General features: G+C 37.3%; 2 protein-coding genes across 2 annotated transcripts in view; both read right to left on the reverse strand.

Annotated features, from left to right (window-relative positions):
* The window catches only part of LOC139950129 (uncharacterized), a 42,920-nt gene extending 31,563 nt beyond the window's left edge, over positions 1-11,357 (reverse strand). Inside the window, exons 1-2 of the mRNA XM_071948758.1 lie at positions 11,232-11,357; positions 1,222-1,367 (exon numbers count right to left, since the gene is read on the reverse strand). Coding sequence (XP_071804859.1) covers positions 1,222-1,345 — 124 coding nt within the window. The 5' untranslated portion in view covers positions 1,346-1,367; positions 11,232-11,357. The remainder of the gene's footprint in view (positions 1-1,221; positions 1,368-11,231) is intronic.
* Positions 5,952-20,901, reverse strand: part of LOC139950139 (leukotriene A-4 hydrolase-like) — a 33,086-nt gene continuing 18,136 nt past the window's right edge. The window contains exons 10-16 of the mRNA XM_071948769.1: positions 20,270-20,295; positions 18,138-18,282; positions 17,227-17,330; positions 15,997-16,067; positions 14,150-14,300; positions 13,140-13,327; positions 5,952-11,378 (exon numbers count right to left, since the gene is read on the reverse strand). Of these exons, the coding sequence (XP_071804870.1) occupies positions 11,246-11,378; positions 13,140-13,327; positions 14,150-14,300; positions 15,997-16,067; positions 17,227-17,330; positions 18,138-18,282; positions 20,270-20,295 (818 nt within the window). The 3' untranslated portion in view covers positions 5,952-11,245. The remainder of the gene's footprint in view (positions 11,379-13,139; positions 13,328-14,149; positions 14,301-15,996; positions 16,068-17,226; positions 17,331-18,137; positions 18,283-20,269; positions 20,296-20,901) is intronic.

Genomic DNA, 20,901 nt, shown 5'->3' on the forward strand with positions numbered 1-20,901 from the left:
ACACAAATAAACAAACCTATTTAAGTCCAAGCTCAAGCGGTCATCGTAGCCATGAGAAAATAGTGAAACACAATTTAAGCAAATCGTTGAAACTGTATTACTAATTACAATAACTTTGAGTTGAACAAACCCAAATTATTTTAACTTTACCCAATCAGCCCCCCCCCCCCTTTTGTTAAAACTATTTTCACCAATGCTGTGAGCACCCCTTTTAAATAAATATCTATCGATAACTGTATTCTGCAACTCGTAACCAATGGCTTTCTATAATTTAAAAAATATTCAGTGCACAAGGGACGTTTTTCCAGCATTGTAAAAAATACTCAAAGTCACTTTGCGTAAGTTGACAATAATACAAAACTTTTAAGTAAGAGCCGTTTCCAGTCTCATTTGTGGTTCCATAATGATTTTTTTTTTATCAACTTACTGTGTTATTTTGTATAACTCCAGTTTCAAGTTGAAGTATAAGCAGTTAGGCCAATACTGGCATTCACGGGTATTTACTTATATTTGATATCTTTTTAATAATTTTGTCGGGGATGTTCAACAAAAACATGTAGGTGTTCGTTTGTTGGGTGTATATTGAAGGTATTTCATTTTGTAAGTATACGTAATTACAATACTTCGTATCCTTAGTTTTAACCGAGTCTAGTCCAACGGGTCATTAATTACATGTGTGCGGTGTAATTATGCTCCGGTGAATTTTCACACACTTTTGAAACACAAATAGGCACCCTTTATTTTTGAAGGTAGTGTCAAGAAAAGAAAGCGCACCGAATTTCAAACGAACAATAATATTGACCACCGAGTACAGAAGGCGCCGCAACCGAAACAGTAGTTTCAAAAATCCACCCTGGCCCCTTTCGAATCTGCAGCTTCGGTCTAGATTCGGCTCAGAATAGCTTGGTTCCGCGGTTGTTTTGGGACAATTCTGCGCGGCTTTACGTACATGCGCAGGGCTTCAGACGGGAGAACGGAGCCTGAAGCCGAAGTCAAAGCCAAAGCCGTGGTTGCGAAAAGGGCCATTAGTTGGTTCCAACCTAAGATGGCGATCAATAAAACAATGGCGACTTTCAGACCAATCATTTCATTGACATTCTTTCAAAAAGCACAATTAGAAAAAAAGCCAACCTGAGATAATTTTTTTGAAATCTACTCCTTAAATAAAAACCCGGAACTTATGATTTTTCATATTTAATGGAATGGTAGATGTGAGCTTACCGAACAAAGCAGAAGTTGTGGTGGGTAGAAGACATAGCAGAGCTACCACCCTCCAGAAACCACACCCAGAGAAAAATCCCATCTTAGCATGAAGGCCACTCACGATCAAACTTTGTAAATCCATCCATAGTTTGGTAGAAATGTCACTCAAAAAAAAAAGAACACACTATCCACCCACAACTGAGATGTTTCAGGTTGTTTTTATGCAGTTCTCCTTCTTCTAAATCGCCGATAGGGCATGTTTGAAGGTGGATAAAGATTGGTGGGAATGTTGTTGGTCTGTGTAGTGACTGGTATGAGACGAGGCGGTGAGAAGGGCCACATATGCCGGGGATGTGACCAGGCGGAGCACACCGATCGATACGGTTAATCGAGAATATCGGACGGAGCATTTTTCTCAAGGCATGGCTACGCGTTTTCACAACAACGGGAACTTTTTACCGCCTTTGTCAATATCAACGGCTGTTTTGAGCTCTTAAAAACCACACCACAACTCGAATCATTAAGTAGGCATACATGTACAAGAGACCATCTAATTGAAGAACTCAATCCGCTGTATAGGGAAGATATTAAGGAGAAGTTCACTCGATCTACTAAAGCAAAGGTACTTAGTCCCAGCCGATTTCATATCTTCACCAATGAAGTAGCTGAAAGGCAGAACAGTTCTTTTCAGATCTGACTTAAGTCTCCAGAATTTCGAAAATCTGTACTCTGCCGTAGTGGAGAAGTCTCCCGAGTTCAGAAGAAAAAGATCTACTCCCGCGGTATTAGAATATAAAACAAGACAAGTTCTCAAAAGAACATAATCTACCCAGTAAGAATGTAGGCCCACTGTACATGTTTACACATGTTGATGCCGCAAACCAAATACACATCAGGTACAATATCAAAAAGCACAAGCGACACGACTGTATAATTTTGGACCAATTATTAACCTTGCTCAAACGTTTCCTCTATTTTGATCAAATGGCATGTTTGGTAATATAAATTGCCAAATATCAGTATTCCCACTTGGTGCATCCCAAGATATGCATAAAATAACAAACCTATAAGAATTTGGGCTCAAATGGTAATCGAAGTTGCAAAAGAACGATGAAAGAAAGAAAAAAACACCCTTGTTGCACTATCTTTGTGCGCTTTCAGATGCAGAATAAAAGGCTTTAGCTGAAGTGTCTTTCATTATTTGAGTGATAAATTGCCTCTTTCTCAAAAAATAGTTACTTCAGAGGAAGCCGTTTCTCACAATGTGTTATACTATCAACAGCTCCACATTACTCGTTACAAAGTAAGTTTTTATGCCAACAATTTGTTTGAGTAAGTACCAACAGTGCCAGATGCCTTTAATATGACCAAGGTTAAACCAAATGGTGTTGCTCATCACGTCTCTTTCATAGATTCACGAAACGGCCGTCGGCCTAACAATGATCTTTCGTGTTCGATTCATGGGCAATTTCTTCGGTTAATATTTCATAAACAGCGTAAATATTCCCATAAATTGAGGCAGAAAAGATCAAGCTAAATGTTATAAGTAAAGGATCGATATTAATATTTGTCATCACCATCACATCCTAGTCGATTCATATGACAAAGATCAAACAAAACCAACATCAATATTAAAGGCAGTGAACACTATTGGTATTATTTTACTCAAAACGTATGTTAATAGGGCCTATAAGCATAAACACTTACTTGGTAACAAGCAATGGAGAGCTGTTGAAAGTATCAAACATTGTGAGAAACGGCTCCCTCTGATTTTTTTTTCGAGAAAGAAAGTAATTTTCTACGACCTTGATTTCGAGACCTCATAATTATATTTTGAGGTCCCGAAATCAAGCATGCGAAAGCACACAACTTCGTGTGAGAAGGGTACTATTTTTTCTTCCATTATTATCTCGCAACTTCGACGACCAGTTGTGCACAAATTTTCACAGGTTTGTTATTTTGTGTATTTATATAATGTTGAGATACATCAAGTGAGGATACTGGTCTTCGACCTTTACCAATATTAACAAAACAATTTTAATGAGATCTATATTTTCTTGTCGCATATCTTTTTCATCGGCTGCCATTATACTTTCAACACTCTCAATCTATTGATAATTTGAATCAAAAAGTAAAAAACGCTCTTTTTAATCTTGCAGTTAAAGACAGTCGACACTATTGGTAATTGTCAAAGACCAGTCTTCTCACTTGGTGTACATGTATCTCAACATATACATGAAATAACCAACCTGTGAAGATTTAAGCTCAATCGGTCGTCGAAGCTGCGAGATAATAATGAAAGAAAAAACACCCTTGTCACACGAAGTTGTGTGCTTTCAGATGCTTGATTTCGAGACCTCAAATTCTGAACTTGAGGTCTCGAAATCAAATTCGTGGAAAATTACTTCTTTCTCGAAAACTACGTCACTTCAGAGGGAGCCGTTTCAAATTCTCACAATGTTTTATACCATCAACCTCTCCGCATTACTCGTTACCAAGAAAGGTTTTATGCTTACTAATAATTATTTTTAGTAATTGAGCCTGTATGTTTTTTTTAGTAGAATGTACTTTTTCAGTGCTGTTAATATTACTGTTTTTAATACTTGTTAATGTAAAGCGTTGATAACTGTTGTTTTTGTGAAGATCATGCAATATAAATCCCTAGTTATTATTACATTTATTATCAGTATTAAAGCATTTTTATTCAAACTGTCTGCTTTTAAAGAAATGTATAACAGCATACAAAGGTTTCATGATTTGTGAAGGATTTACTTCAGTTAATTTTATTTCCCAGCAAGGAAACTGTTGTACTTAAACTCAAATGAAAACTTCTGTACACAGAAAACTATCAAATAAAAATGTTTATAGGACATTGACTACCAGATACCATTATTTCAAACTAATAAAAAGTTACCCACAGACGCCCAAATAGTGTCTAGGATCTCATTGTCCAGGCAGTGGGTCGTTTCTAACGATATTTTAAAACGCCAAATTCATAAGGTCACTAGAGCCCCTGTTATGATCAATTTTTTTGAGCTTTTACTAAAGGAAGACCTTCCATTTAAAGTTATATTTTAAAGGAACGTTACAGAATTGGTAAGAAACAAAAATCGTGAAGACCACAGATTTAAATAAAACTTACACGGTCTAATGATGATGATAAGTAGAAAATATCCCTTTAAGACTGGGTTGCTCTAAAAATCAAAGAAGTGGTGGCAGACCTTCAAAAATGGATTTCGTTTAAACTTTGCACAAGTGAAGGCCATCAACCAAAATGTAAAAATAAAGCATAAGTTTCGCATTTACACCTTCGTTGCCATGGCAACGATCAAAAGTAGAAAATTACCATATTTCACCTAATTTAGCTCTTTTCACGAGTAAAAATTACCCAAAGTTGAGGGCTCCACTGTGTAAAAACCAAATAGTGGACCTACCTCTCAGCTGGATATGATAAATATGCATCCTTAATCTTTCCAAAAATGCGTTTGACAAAAGTACAGTTAATTGTGAATGGAAGATTCCGTTATTTCAAAAAGGGGTGTTTTGAGGAAAAGTCAATTTTTGAAATACAGGGGGGGGGGGGTGCTAAAATTGTCAGAAGTCCCAAAGTGGCATATTTAGGAAAGTTTTGCTTCCAGGCATGAAAGATAAGACACTGGTCTGTGAGATTTTCAAACAAAAAGTTTTGGTATTTGTTGTACTGGGGAGCAGTGCTGCCATAAACTTTGTCCTTTTTTGGAAAAAAATGTGTTTATTTTTAAATTGTATAACAAAAAAATATGATTTTTTTTTACTGGATTTTGTTTACTCTTTGCACATGTTAATTCCTTCAACCAAAGTGTAAAAAGAAAGCATAGCTTTTGCATTGCACTTTGGTTGCCATGACAACGGTTAAAAATAAGAAAATTGCCATATTTCACCTAATTTAGCTCTTTTCTGAAAATTACCCAAAGTTGAAGGCTTCACTGTGTAAAGACCAAATATATTATCTGCTTTCCAACTGAATATGGTAAATATACACCCTTGGTCTTTCCAAAAGTGCACCTGACACAGGTACAGTCAATTGTGAATGGAATAATCCATTATTTCAAAAAGGGGTGTTCTTAACAAAGTTCAATTTGGGAAATAGACGGGGTTGCTAAGTTTGTCAGAAGTCCGAAAGTAGCATTTTCAGGCAAGTTGGGCTACCAGGCTTGAAAGATAAGATACTGGTCTGTAGGAATTTCAAAAAAATGTTTTGGTATTTGTTGAACTGAGGAGCAGTGTTGTCAGAAGCTTCATGCTTTTTGGCGATTGTATAGATTTAAAGTTGTAAAATAATGCTCTTTTTATGACTTTCTACTACATGCAACGATGAAGACTGACAAAATATCAGGACAAAATATAATAAAGCATCTTATGACAACATAACTCCCAGTTTTATAAACCGGCATCACATCATTGAAAAAGAAAGTTTTTGTATTTTTTGAACTGTGGAACAGTGTTGCCAGAAACTTCATGCCTATTTTGCAAATTTCATAATCACATGAAAAAAAAAATGCTCTCTTATTACTTTTTACACTCTGAACAATGATGTTGATTGAAAAAACAGGCACACAATAGAGCAAAGCAACTTACAAGTATAAAAATATAACTCTCAATTGTATAAACATGCACCGCAAAGAGATTATGTGGTATGTTTGTGGTCATTTACGTTTGGCTATACAATCTTAGGGTCACCTGGAAGTGTTTTTTTTTTTTTTTTTAAATAAAGCTTTTGTCATTAATATATGTGTTTTGATGAGTTGAATGTGAATAACCAGTTAACTAAGGTTTTAAACAAATCAGTTCTGATGTTATTTACAAATTTGAGAGTTGACCCCGACCCGAGAGGGCGCTGTTCGTGACGTCAATCGAGGCAGACTTTGCCTGTAATGCGTAGAGTAAACACAATTGCAAAGTACATGTACGGACCAAGTCGTGAGTTTGTACGTTTTTTCCCCTTTTTTCGGCAATGCCAACCAGGTGTATTGCTGCTGAATGCAGAAAAACACTTTTTGAAATGTACCAACTCACGACTTGGACGTACATGTACTTTGCACGTGTGTTTACTATACGCAATGCAGGCAAAGTCTGCCTCGACTGACCTCACAAAAGGGGTAGGCGGAGTCAGCCCCCAAACAACTTTATATATTTTTTAAACATATAAATCGTGACAAACAATTACTAAAAAAAATGTTTTATTGTTCGTAAGCATATACTCTTATGTTTGAAAGAAAACAAAATCTATTTCCTGGTGACTTTAAACAAAATGTTCAATTTACTTGACAAAATGGACGTTCACAGCTCTTCGTTTGAACATCAAAAATGTCTAACACGTCCTTAACACTGCGCAGAGGCATCACATAATCAGTGACTGCGTGTACAATTAATGGTTACGTAAATCAATTAATTTCCAAGTTCCCTAATGGAACATAGCCGGATAACACTATTACCAGCCGAATTAGCTTGGGGTGAGTCTTCGAACTATACATTGTATACAGTTATATTTTTTATACTAACTTGTAAACTGCTTTGCTTTTTTTCAATCAACATCATTGTTCAGCATGTAAGAAATGCCAATAAAGAGAATTAATTCAAATGTTACCATGTTGAGGCAGTGTCACTACATGATACAGTTGCCTATTTGTGCTCCTCAGACATGAAAACACAAATAATCCCCCAATCACAACCGAAATCGCAAATATTCCCTAAAGTTGACTGAAGACAGCACAAACTTTCCTAATATTAATGATGTGCAATGGAAATATTTAAAAGGGACTTTCAACAAAGGAGGCGCTTTGTAATGCATTGTCAAAAAAATTTGACATGCTTGGGGCGGGGCATGCAGGGGAGGGGGGGGGGTTGTATAAAATCCAAAACTTAGGTCATTAAAAATATTCTTGATCAATGTTGGGTAGTCCACAAGGCTACAGGGTGCTCATAAAAGGTGCCGGATTGATGGAAGACTTATTTTATTAGTGTATTATTTTATTAGTATTATTTAATTAGTGTTATTTATTCAATCTAAAGAAAACAAGTTAAAAATGCATTTTTTTAGGCAGTACTGTTACAACAGGATACAATTGCCCAAGTTTTTCTCAAAATGGAATGACCAATGTTGGCTCGAAATACAACCGAAAGGAAAACATTCTGAGACCCCTGGCAAATTGTCATTTTGAGGGCCAAAAACAGGGTAAAAACATGCGCTAATGATGTTCTAAAAATAGCATTAGGGAAAAAGTTAAAGCAATAATTTTTTTGTCTCAAGTTAAGCATAGGACGACTCAATGTATTGATTTGAAAAGTTTTATGAAAAAAAGAATGCACATTGGCTGGGTGGAGTTGCAAATAAATTATATGCTAAAATACAGTTATTTTGACCCCAAAATTGGCAAAAAATAGCCAAACCAAAAATGAGCTGTTATCATGGCAACGGGCTATATAGTGATTTCAAAAGTTTAGTTTTGAATGCACCTCAAGTCCCTTCCACCCATAAGGTTAAAAAAAAAAAAAAGTGCTAAAGTGCTAACTTTCCGTTAAAACTGTGTTCGCGCACTTAAAATACCAAAACATTTTATTGAATTTTTATGTAGGTTGGTACCTTATCTTCCAACTATAAAAATGTCATAATCCACAAAGTGCCACTTTCGGACTTATGGCCCCATTCGAGACCCCTATTTTTCGCTATAAGAAAATATGACAAAAACACCCCTATTTGAAATAGTGGTTTGATCCAAAGTTGATCGCACACTTAATTTTTAAAAACATTTTCTGAAAGAGTAAACATGGTTGTGCAATATGTGTGAAAGAAAAACTTCACTGTTTTCCCATTTAGACGTACCAGTGCTGTCAATTTACCTATATTTTAACTCTTAAAAAGGGTAAAAACTTGAAAAATTTGCTGAAAATCTTATTTTGGCCATAACCATGGCAACCAATGTCTGATATAACTTTTTTTTTGATATTTGTGTTTTGTGTACGCATACCTACTCATACATGGAGTTTTGCCAAAATCCATTTTTTGAAGTCTGCCAACATTTTAAAAATATCTTTGATTTTTACAGCAACCCAGTCTTAAATAGTTCTGTCTGAAATTATTTCATATTTGATGAGAAACAAATAATCTCATTTCGCGTTTGGAGTTTATCACTCAGTGAGCGTTTTAGTTATTTTAGTTTTGGCATCGATGCAATGCAAAATTTGTAATCGGTTTTTCACTATTCTCTCGTGACCCAGAAGGTCGATCGATCTTGAACTTCTGCAGGTTTGTCAGTTTATGTATAAGGTGGATTACATAAAGTGCCTACAATGCCAGCAACTGTTTTGCTAGAAAAAAAAACAATTCTGTAATGTTCCTTTAAGGAGTGTCTCTTTACATACTTAGTACCACATACCCTTAACGGAAAATACTGATTGCCAAGCGCCTTGAGCGTCACTTAGTGACGGATATGAGTGCTATAAAAGAAGCCATAATTGTTCTTAGTATTAATAATAATAATAATAATAATAATAATAATAATAGTTCAAATTTATATTGCGCCCCTTACATACAAAATGATCAGAGGCGCAGAACACTTGTTAAAAAGCACAGAGTGGAAGAAAAAGACAAAGAAAAAAGACTGGTCACCAGGCCAGTGCCCAAACAAAAGTATGGGGATTGGCTGTCCCGCCAACAGAGAACTAATTAATTACTTATTACATAGGCCTATCTCTGCTGGCATCGGTAATGTTTTGAACTTTTCAGGAGACAGACGCCTCTAACCCTAACTATGCTAAAATTCTAAACTAACTGGCAAGGTGAACATAGAAGAAGACATAAAAAGCTAAAAAGCAGTATTAAAAAGATAGGTTTTATATTTCATTTAAAAGAGATGAGTTTCTGTTCGCTACGTATGTATATTATTATTCATCTTTTTAAAAATTCTTCATTTTAAATGGTTATTACTTACTTTCTATAACGTCATTGCTATAATTGGCACAATTAAAAAATTAAAATAAAATGTTTTAAGAGCTTCAATCTGACACCTCATTATTAAAATTCTAGTGGAAATTAAAAGCAGTTAAAAGCACTGGACACTATTGGTAATTACTCAAAATAATTGTTAGCATAAAAACTTACTTGGTGACGAGCAATGGAGAGCTGTTGATAGTAAAAAAGTATTTTGAAACAGCTCCCTCTGAAGTAATGTAGTTTATGAGAAAGGTGTAATTTGTCACTAAAACAATAAAAGACCTTAGCCGAAGCCTTTAATTTTGTATCTGAAACAACACTAAGTACATGTACCAGTAATGCAAAAGGGTGTTTTTTACTTTCATTATTCACCTCCAAATAATTTGATGACCACTTGAGCCCAAATTTTCACAGGCTTGTTATTTTGCTTATGATTGGATACACCAAGTGAGAACACTGGTCTTTGACAATTACCAAACGTGTACAGTGCCTTTAAAGACACTGGACACTATTAGTAATTGTCATAGACCTGTCTTCTCACTTGGTGTATCTCAACAAATGCATAAAATAACAAACCTGTGAAAATTTGAGCCCAATTGGTCATTGAAGTTGCAAGTTAATAATGAAAAAAAAAATACCCTTGTCACACGAAGCTGTGTGCTTTCAGATGCTTGATTTCGAGAGCTCAAATTCTAATTCTGAGGTTTTGAAATCAAATTAGTGGAAAATTACTTCTTTCTCGAAAACTACGTTACTTCAGAGGGAGCCGTTTCTCATAATGTTTCTTACTATCAACAGTTCTCCATTACTCATTACAAAGTAAGGTTTTACGCTAATAATTATTTTGAGTAATAATGTCCACTGCCTTAAAAGCCATTGGGCACTTTCGGTACAGAAAAAAAAAAAAAGTTCACAGATTTACAAATAACTTAGAGGGTTTACAGTAGGTAAAGGTGAAAGATTCTCTTGAAATGTTATTCCATGAAATACTTTACTTTTTAAATAAAAAAAATTAAAACCGTATCAATTCTCGATATTGAGAATTACGGATTAATTTTAAACACGTGTCATAACACGACGAAACATGCCGAAACAAGGGTGGGTTTTCCTGTTATTTTCTCCCGACTCCGATGGCCGATTGAGCCCAAATTTTCACAGGTTTGTTATTTTATATATAAGTTGTGATACATGAAGTGTGGTCCTTGGACAATACTGTTTACCGAAAGTGTCCAATGGCTTTAAAGGATTCGGGTACTTTTTTAAAATGTCCACAGATTTACATTAAACTTACAGTGTTTGAAGATAATGATAGTGGAATTCTTCCCTTCAAATATTACTAACTGAGGTTGTGTAGTTTTTGAGAAATGAGTAAAACAAGTCACAAAATAATTTTCGCCTCAAAAGACCAAAATTATTTTAGCATGTAAAATCCCCTTAACCAGTTATGATATTATACCAAAACCATAGCATAACTGGTTAATACGTTTTTACATGCTAAAACTGAGATGAAAATTATTACTTTTACTCTTTTCTCAAAAACTACAGCACCTCAGTAAGTAAAATTTCAAGGGAAGCTTTCTACTATCATAATCTCTGTGGACATTGTGTTTAAAAAAAAAAAATTAAAAGTACATATACATGTACCCTTTAACCAGCCGTTTGAAAACATTAAATTACTGGTTGAGTTTGTGTACAGTTGTAAACATGTACATGTAAATTGTGTACATGTAGATGCATATATCACATGTTATCATACCTGGTGCTGTTATCACAACTCATTATTATTTAACGAATAGCGTATTGTATGACCAGGGGTCGATTTCACAGTTAAGACTAGTTCTAACTTAGGACTAAGTCCTAGGAGATATAAAAACGTATGGCTAGTCCTACGTTAGGACGAGTAATTTATCCTGCCTTGAGATAAGTCTAGTCTTAAACTCTTTGTGAAATCCACCCCTGGTTCTGATTAGACCCGAGTATTTTAATAATTCATATTAGATGTAGTGATTATGTCTGTTAGCTTTGTTAGACAAATCAAACAAAAGCTGAAGCTTACAATGATCATACAGGTCATACACTGGACTGTTGTCTTTCCAGCAGGTCTTTCTCTACCATGGTGGCTGTTATAGGATGCATATCTGCTTTGTGTTGATTGAACCTCGCAATGGCTAGGTCGCAGGCAACTCCAAATTTGAACAGATCCCTTTAAAAAGAAAACAGTTGGAAGAGAAGTGAAACATGGCATTGGTTTTAAAGGGCGACACAAAACACAAACATCCACAGATTTACATTAAACTTAATAGGCTTAACGATAATGATGGTAGAAAGCTTCCCTTAAAATATTACTTGCTGAGGTGCTGTAGTTTTTGAGAAATGAGTAAAACATTTTCATAAAAATAATTTCGACGGTACAACAGATTTTTACTTGACTCTCCTGAAAACATTGCTTTGTGATTTTCACTTTTTTTTTCTCCAAAACTTGACAACTAGGGAAGTAGCCTTGCTCAAGGCAGTCGAATTATTCACTCCGAAAAAAAGAACGCCGCTGTATAAAAAAAAAACGTATTCACTGTGCGTAACATCGCACGACACGATGCCCCCGTACACTATCCGCATGCAGAGGCCGTCAGGCCGACAGCCTTGTAGGGTCTGTGTTGAAGCCACTAACCTCATTACTATAATAAGCGAAGAGTTCCCACGGTCAGCTCATTACCATAATGCCCGCGAAAGACGAGACATGTCTACATCACACACCACCACCATGGACGCTCAGCGAGCATGATAGCCGTGCGTGATTGGACGTCGAAATGAATAAGTCATTTGCCTCACATCCTGTGTTGTCTGATAGGTCTGACAAAAGATATACATATTCATGGGCTGCATACTAGCATATCCGAGAGCCCCCCATTTTTTTCCACTAGTGGAAATTTTTCAATACAACACATTATACCCGGAAGTTACAGACCCGACAAGGCTGTCGGCGTGACGGCCTCCGCATGCGGTTAGTGGTACGAGTGAGGATGACTTGTGTGCACAGTATTCGTACGATGTGACAGTGTGTATACGGGTGGGTCATGCGGTGTGATCGCAAGCACCACGCACAGGGTGTACGGGTGGGTTTACAGCGGCGTCTTTTCAGAGCGAAAAATGCGACTGCCTTGAGCAAGGCTACTAGGGCAGCTGAAACTTCTGCAGGTAGATTATATTACTATACATCTTCATTGAGTAGGGATTCATGTCATGGAACATTGCCAACAAAAGGTAGCAAGACCCTTTAATGCATGGTGAGGTATCAGTGTATATAATTCTGGTTTCCAGTGACTCCCTGTGAGCTGTGCAGATTGTTCTTGAAAAAGGTGTACGGTTTTTCAGTGGCATAACCGAGGCCCCCCCCCCCTCCTCCTCCCCCAAAACATCAATCTGCAGGGGGGCATTGTTGGTGAGTGATTTATACACCGTCAAAATAGGGGTCTGCACTTAATCTTGTACTTCTTACTACATGTAGATGTACAGAATGTGGCAGGATGGCTTTGTAGAGGTGCTGGTCACCTGTTCCTCCTCGCCACTCACTGGCTTGGTATTTTTTAGCTATTTCGATTCTTTATTTTTTGTTTCATATCGATTTGTATTTCTATTTTTTTTTTTTATGCCAGTGTAAAGTCTAATAAAACTAAAACTAAATTAAAACTACATGGAAGTTTACTCCAGTATGTCAATTCACATGTAAACATTCAATGGAGACTTTTGAGACGCTGGCGGCACCAGACATAAGAGCCCTTTTTTTGCGGCTCTGAGCGTGCGCGCACATGTTCAGTTTTGTGCGCGTCTGAGCACGCACATTACTGGCAATGAACTGTGAAAATTGACCGTCCAGAAGTCTCCCATAATGAATGCCGTTTAAAAACAGTATCCAACACAAGGTGAACAAAATCAAGAATTTAAATGGAAGATCTCCCAGCCTTACCCAAAAAGTATTCTGGCAAATTTCAGTCTGCCCCACTTGACGGCAAAGTCCAGGGCCTGTGGTATGATCGGCTGGTACTCTGCCCGAATACACAGCCGGTACCAGCGAAATTTGATCTCAGCATTGCCACTAGCTCCGAGCTTGTAACAGTCCTTCATTGACTCAATGTGCTGCAGACTTAGCGGTGGCTAATCGGCAAAACAAAAAGACAAAATAGTTTGATCAGTATTAGACCTGAATAAAAAAATAAAAAAATTGTGTTTGTTTGTTGTTGTTGTTTTGTTTTTGTTTTTTTTTTTTGGGGGGGGGAAGCAATAAGCCTTTTTTAAGGTATGGCGGACGTGATAGGAGTGCACTGTTTGGTCTCGGTTTATGCAGACAAATTTATCCAAACCATATCTCCGCCATATCTCAAAAAGGCTAATTGGAATACACATTCTGAGAAACGTTACTGTTAGTAACAGATTCAAATTTTGGAGGATAAAAACTAATTTTTCTTAAAATGTTTTATACTATCGAAAGCTGCTGTAGGCTTCTTGCCAAGTAAGTTTTTATTGCCATTCATAAAAGTTAAACAATGGGGCTTTAATTTAAATTCAAAACAAATAAATAAATAAACATCCCATTTTGCTTTCAATGCTTCTCTTCAAAACAAGATTCCCGGTCAGGTCGGTGTTGTGGTGTCTTGCCTTGTCCTTTCACCCCTGTTCGTATCCCATCGGCAACACTATATGTGGATTGGGTTTACAGTCCTCACCTGACTGCATTGGTTTTCCCTGGAATTATTCTCTGGGGTTCTCCTCCCACATCTAAAACTGCAATTCTTCAATTGTCTACTCTCTTCTGGTTTGGTTATAATAATTAAGAGCGTTGAGAATAAATATCAAAATCAAAATCAAAGACCTCTTTGGATTTTCTCCCTAAGTTTTTACGTGGTAGCCATTTTAGGGGGATGTTTGTGTCCCCAATCCCTTTCCCTCTCTAGGGTGTGCTACTCATGCACCACCTACCTCTAACAGTAGCAGTGACAAAGTTTCAACGACCTGTTTAGAGGTCAGCGGCTTGAGATCCTCCGAGCTGAAGCTGTGGAGGTCAGTGGACGACGAGTGACACCAACGCTGACAGAGATCTAAGCATCCACTACTCAGTGATGTATCATAGCTGTGAACAAAATCGACAGATTTGGGGTTTCAAACGCCATTTTGTGAACAGCGTAAATGTTCTACTTCATGGCACAAGGTTTGTAAAGGGAAGGTACATGTATACCTTAGGTAATAACTTAGCCTTGCTCAAGGCAGTCGCATTATTCGCTCCGAAAAGACGCAGCTGTAAACCCACCCGCCGTATACCCTGTGCATGGTGTGTGCGATCACACCGAATGACCAACCCGTATACACACTGTCACATCGCACGAATACTGTTCACACAAGTCATCGCACTCGTACACCACTAACCGCATGCGGAGGCCGTCAGGCCGACAGCCTTGTCGGATCTGTATCTTCCCGTTTTAATGTGTTGTATTGAAAAAATTCCAATAGTGGACGAAATTAGGGGGGCTCGAGGATATGCTAGTATGCAGCTCATGAATATGTATATCGTTCGTCAGACCTATCAGACAACACAGGATGTGAGGCAAATGAATTATTCATTTTGACGTCCAATCACGCACTTCCCTTATCACGACCTTTGGACCCTATCATGCGTCCGTGTTGGTGGTGTGTGAGGTAAACATGTCTCGTCTTTCGCGGGCATTATGGTAATGAGCTGACCGTGGGAACTCTTCGCTTATTATAGTAATGAGGTTAGTGGCTTCAACACAGATCCTACAAGGCTGTCGGCCTGACGGCCTCCGCATGCGGATAGTGTACGGGGGCATCGTGTCGTGCGATGTTACGCACAGTGAATACGGGTAGGTTTTACGCAGAGTGAATACGGGTGGGTTTTTATACAGTGGCGGTCTTTTTTCGGAGTGAATAATTCGACTGCCTTGAGCAAGGCTAGTAATAACTCCAAAAATAAACGGCAGTTACAACTTTTGGTTAAAAGCCTTCATCAGCTTTCGATAGTATGAAGCATTTTGAAAAACACTTCACTTCAAAGTAATGTGGCTATAAATATAAACAGTTATATGTTTTTACGCCCCGAAATTTGAATCTGAGAAGCGTTAAGCGTTACTGTCAGTAACTTACGAGTTAAGGATTTTTTCTTCCTGCAGAGACATAACCGCCCCCGAATTTCTGATGATATTTCAAAAACATGACCATCTTTTGAAATACAGTTTTTCACAAGTTAGTTTTATTGTATACAGCTACATTTATACAGGATTAAAACAACCGAACAGTAAAATAAAGGTATACTTTGCCTTTAAGTTAAAGGCAGTGGACACTATTGGTAATTACTCAAAATAATTATTGGCATAAAACCTTTCTTGATTACAAGAAATGGGGAGAGCTTGATAGTATAAAACATTGTGAGAAACAGCTCCCTCTGAAGTGAAGTAGTATTCGAGAAAGTAATTTTCCACAAATTTTATTTCGAGACCTCAGATTAAGAATTTGAGGTCTCAAAATCAAGCATATGAAAGCACACAACTTTGTGTGACCATGGTGCAACAAGGGTGTTTTTTCTTTCATTAATATCTCGCAACTTCGACGACCGATTGAGCTCAAATTTTCACATGTTTGTTATCTGTTGAGATACACCAAGTGTGAAGACTAGTCTTTGACAATTACCAATAGTGTCCACTGTCTTTAAACATTGCGGCTGAAAATGTTACTACTCCATGAATAGAATGAGTTGACTTCAAATACTTTGTTTCCCTTTGGAATTGGGATCTGTTTACTAAATGCACACATACCTTGGTTTGACAGGGGGCATCCCAGGTTGAAAGAACCAAGCATCCCAGTCCACATCGTCAAACACAGATTGCTGAAACAAACAAAATAAGTAGAATATTCATTTTGGTTTACCCCTCACACAGAGCTAGCTTGCCAACCTTCAATTATTGAGAAAATTAGTATTCTGAAGCATGAAAATCAGTATTCTGCCAATGAAATCAGTATTTTTCTGTGCGGCACTACTCGACTACCCGACTAACCTTTTTATTTTTTGTATGGAAAGAAAAACCCTGGAATTCCGATTAAAAACAGAGAAATCAAACTTCTATAAACAATTTCAGTAAAAAAAATTGTTGAAACAACTGCGCTTGTGATAAAAAACGTTGCATCTTTATCACAACATTTAACTTCATGCAATCACGCCGCAATAACAAAAAAGTTCAATGGTTTTTTTCATTTATTGTCGCACACAAACTAAAGATAGCAAAGAATGATACAGGGTTAAATAATAAACTCAAATCAGTTAAAAAGAAATACTGAAAATGCCCTCTGACGTCACACGCTTGGTTGTTCCTCGCTCCTACAAAAAGGCTGGAGACAATCCATTCTTCAATGCAGCTCCTATACTTTGGAACCAACTGCATGCCCTGTGAAGTCAGAGAAGCAGTGTCTACTTCGGTCCCTCAAAACGTTTTTGTTTCCCACTGAGAGCAACTAGTAGTTTTTCTTTTGCTATGTTTTCTACTGATGTTATTACTTCTTTTTTGTGAGGCGCTGTGTTCATTGTAGAGCGCCATAGAAATGTTTACTATTATTATTATTATTATATTTCCATTAAAGGAATACGTTGCCTTGGATCGGTCGAGGTTGGTCTTTGAAAAGCGTTTGTAACCGTTTGCTATAAAATTGGTATGGTTAGAAAGATATTGTAAAAGTAGAATACATGATCTACACAAATACGGCTCCAAATTGCGTGGTTTTCGTTTTACCTCGTCGACTAACACGGTCGGCCATTTATGGGAGTCAAAAAAGTTGACTCCCATAAATGGCCTACCGTGTTAATTCGCGATGTAAAATGAAAACCATGCAATTTTGAGTGATACTTGTGTGGATCATTATATTCTACATTTAAAACATCTTTCCAACCATATACATTTCATAACAAACGGTTTCAAACGCTTTTTTATAGACCACTCGTCCGATCCAAGGCAACGTGTTCCTTTAATTACCAAAAGCTTGAATTGTTTTACCTTATCTTGGAAGTAGGAGAGGAGGTAATCTTTGAAGTCTTGGGTTGTAATACTTTGATACTTGAACTTCTGAATGTAGGAACGCAAAAACTCCTCAAACTCATCTAGTAGGAAAGACGGAACTGACAACTTGAATTTAGCAGAGCGTGGCAGAGGTACACTTGGATTAAAGACACTGGACACTATTGGTTATTGTTAAAGACCAGTCTTCTCACTTGGTGTATCTCAACGTCATATGCACAAAATAACAAACCTGTAAAAATTTGAACTCATTAGTCGTCGAAATTGTGAGATAATAATGGAAGAAAAAACACACTTGTCACACGAAGTGGCGTGCTTTCAGATGCTTGATTTCGGGACCTCATAATCTAATTCTGAGGTCTCGAAATCAAATTCGTGGAAAATTACTTCTTTCGCAAAAACTAAGTTACTTCAGAGGTAGCCGTTTCTCACAATGTTTTATACGATCAACAGCTCCCCATTACTCGTTACCAAGTAAGGTTTTATGCTGATAATTATTATGAGTAAGTACCAATAGTGTCCACTGCCTTAAAGAGGAAGGGAACTGACAAAATTCAATTTTATTACAATTATTGTAATTACTTTTCATGAGAGAAAGCCCGTAAACGAGTGGGGTTGAAACTTAAAGTCTTTAAAATAACCGCTTGTTAAAATGGAGTTAGTTGCCATTACTTAATGAGTCTAACAAATCCAGAACATTTGATGACATACAACGTAATTCTGAGCAATATGGGTCATTAGTTTGTTGTATGTGGATGTTTTGGTTCATAACTGCCTGTTTCAGAGCGAAATTTGAAACATTGATTTCAACAGCTGATTGATATTTTCATTCCAATGAGGAAGGTTTTGTCAGTCATAATTAAAACATTAGCTTCTAGACAATTCCATACCTTTACATCCAACAAGGGTCTCCAGGTAAAACAGTAGTGTGGAACCTTTCTCATATGGCACCACTGAGAAAGCATCATCAGGGTCGACCCCCTTTAGAGAAGGAATGAGATTCGTATACCCATGGGTTACACCAAATCTCTCCACCTGCAAAGAAATGCGGCAACATTTTGGATAACTTAGTTATGTTATATATATTTTTTTTTCATATAATAATAAATAACAATAATTTGAAAAACTAATCATCCTTACTCGCAGCTTAGAGCTGAGTTGCGAAGGACGCGGCTACAACGTGCTCAAAGAAGCAGGCATGTTGTTCACAATAAGCCATTTGTGTGTGAAGTTTGAATATTGTCTGGAACAATGACGTGCTTGATCACAAGTAAACATTTAAATTTGAGTTCCTCAAAGAATCAAGGGCGCCTTTTTGGCAGCCAGCCACATCAACCCATTATGACCACGGAGCACAGCCAGAGATCGCAACTGTGTTTGATCAAGCACGTCATTGTACCAGGTAATATTCAGACTTAAAGGCAGTGGATACTATTGGTAATTACTCAAAATAATTATTGGCATAAAACCTTTCTTGGTGACAAGTAATGGGGAGAGGTTGATGGTATAAAACATTGTGAGAAACAGCTCCCTCTGAAGTGCCATAGTTTTAGAGAAAGACGTAATTTTCCACGAATTTGATTTTGAGACCTCAGATTTAGAACTTGAGGTCTCGAAATCAACCATCTAACCAACTTCGTGTGAAAAGGGTGTTTTTTTCTTTCATTATTATCTCGCAAGTTCGATGACCGATTGAGCTCAAATTTTCACAGGTTTGTTATTTTATGCTTATGTTGAGATACACCAACTGTGAAGGCTAGTCTTTGACAATTACCAATAGTGTCCACTGGCTTTAACACGCAAATGGCTTATTGTGTAATACAGCCCAATCAGAAAGTGACCATTGTGGTATCTGGTACATGTAGGTAAATCAACTGGTACACTGTAGCCCTGGTGGTCTTACACTTATGTACTACAGTGACGTCCAGGATATCAGGGTACATTTCTGGGGCAGAACATTTTTTCAAAGCTTCATAACTCAAATCTTACCTGCAAGAAACCACTAATTTCAACAGATTCACATTCCATGGCAGCATATATTTTTCTGCGGTTGGGTTTTGATCGTCATATATTCTTCACAAATCCGTCATTTTCATGAAATAATGCAGCTCCCAACGTTAAGGAATTCCCATTTTTGTTCGTACTCTGACAGTCTGCCGTGTGTACACAAGACGCGCAAATCTTGCGTTGCGTTTGCGTGTTAACACTGTGCAGTCAAGATACGGAGACCAATAATTCATGCGTCTTGCATCTTGTATCTTGCACACGAATGTATACGCGTACGCGCGCACAGCAGCAGACAACACTGTGAGAAAACGATCAAAACAGGAATTTTGTAATGTTGGGAGCTGCATTATTTCACGAAAATTACATATTTGTGAAGAATATATGAAGACCAAAACCAACCGCAGATAAAAGTATGCAGCCATATAATGTGAATCTGTTGAAATTAGTGGCTGGTTGCAGGTAAGATTTGAGTTATGAAGCTTTGAAAATTTTCCCACCCAGAAACGGGCCCTAATAGATAGGAATCTGTATCTGTCATGTCTGTGTACAGAGGAAGAGTCCTATTTAGGGCTAGGTAGACTGTTACTCAGAGTAGAAAGTAAAGTTCCTTGGTGTATACCATGTACATTTGTATATGCAGGAAGAATACAAACTATGTAACTGTGCAGAGGTTTAAAGGACTTGGGTTCATTTACATTAAATTTACAGGGTTTGAGGATAACGATAGTGAAAAGCTTCCCTTCGAATATTACTAACTAAGGTTGTGTAGTTTTCGAGAAATGAGTAAAACAAGTCACAAAATAATTTTCGTCTTTGTGAGACGAAAATTATTTTAGCATGTAAAAACCCATTAACCAGTTATTTTACCATAACAAATAGCATAACTGGTTAACAGACTTTTAAATGCTAAAACTGAGACGAAAATTTGTCAAAGCATTTTGACTGAAAACCCACTTTTGAAAGGAGAAACAGAACTGTTTTTCAAACTCTTGGTAAAGTACCTACTTTTACTTACCGCATTTTGCAAGTCTTTCCATCCACCTAAAAAGGGTTACAAGATAAGAATTTTTTTGAACAATAAAACGGATACAAAACACTGTCTTTTTTCTGTACTATCCCCCCAACAACTTAACCCTTTAATTTCCAAAAACCCCAAAACTCAACTACCCAAATGGCCATAACATGATGCGATTACGTTTTCCCTGCTTAAATTTCACTTCTTCACACGTACACCTGTACACCTTGGATGACAATTCCTCACAGGAATTTTCCCGTATGAATCCTGGCTACAGTGCTTTACTAACCTAACCCCCACCCCCTACAAGCTGCACCCACCCAACGTTCTTCTGACCCCCCATAAGGTACATCCTAGCAGCACCTACATCCCACAATCCCAATCACACCCTTTCATCACTAACCCTAAACCCCAAGCTACACCCCATTAACACCCCTATTACACACTCAATCATCAAACCCATTACACCCACCTACAATGTACATCCCACAATCCCAATCACACCCTTTCATCACTAACCCTAAACCCCAAGCTACACCCCATTAACACCCCTATTACACCCTCAATCATCAAACCCATTACACCCACCTACATCCCACAATCCCAATCACACCCTTTCATCACTAACCCTA

Source organism: Asterias amurensis, chromosome 2 (genome assembly GCF_032118995.1).
Source record: "Asterias amurensis chromosome 2, ASM3211899v1".
NCBI lineage: Eukaryota > Metazoa > Echinodermata > Asteroidea > Forcipulatida > Asteriidae > Asterias > Asterias amurensis.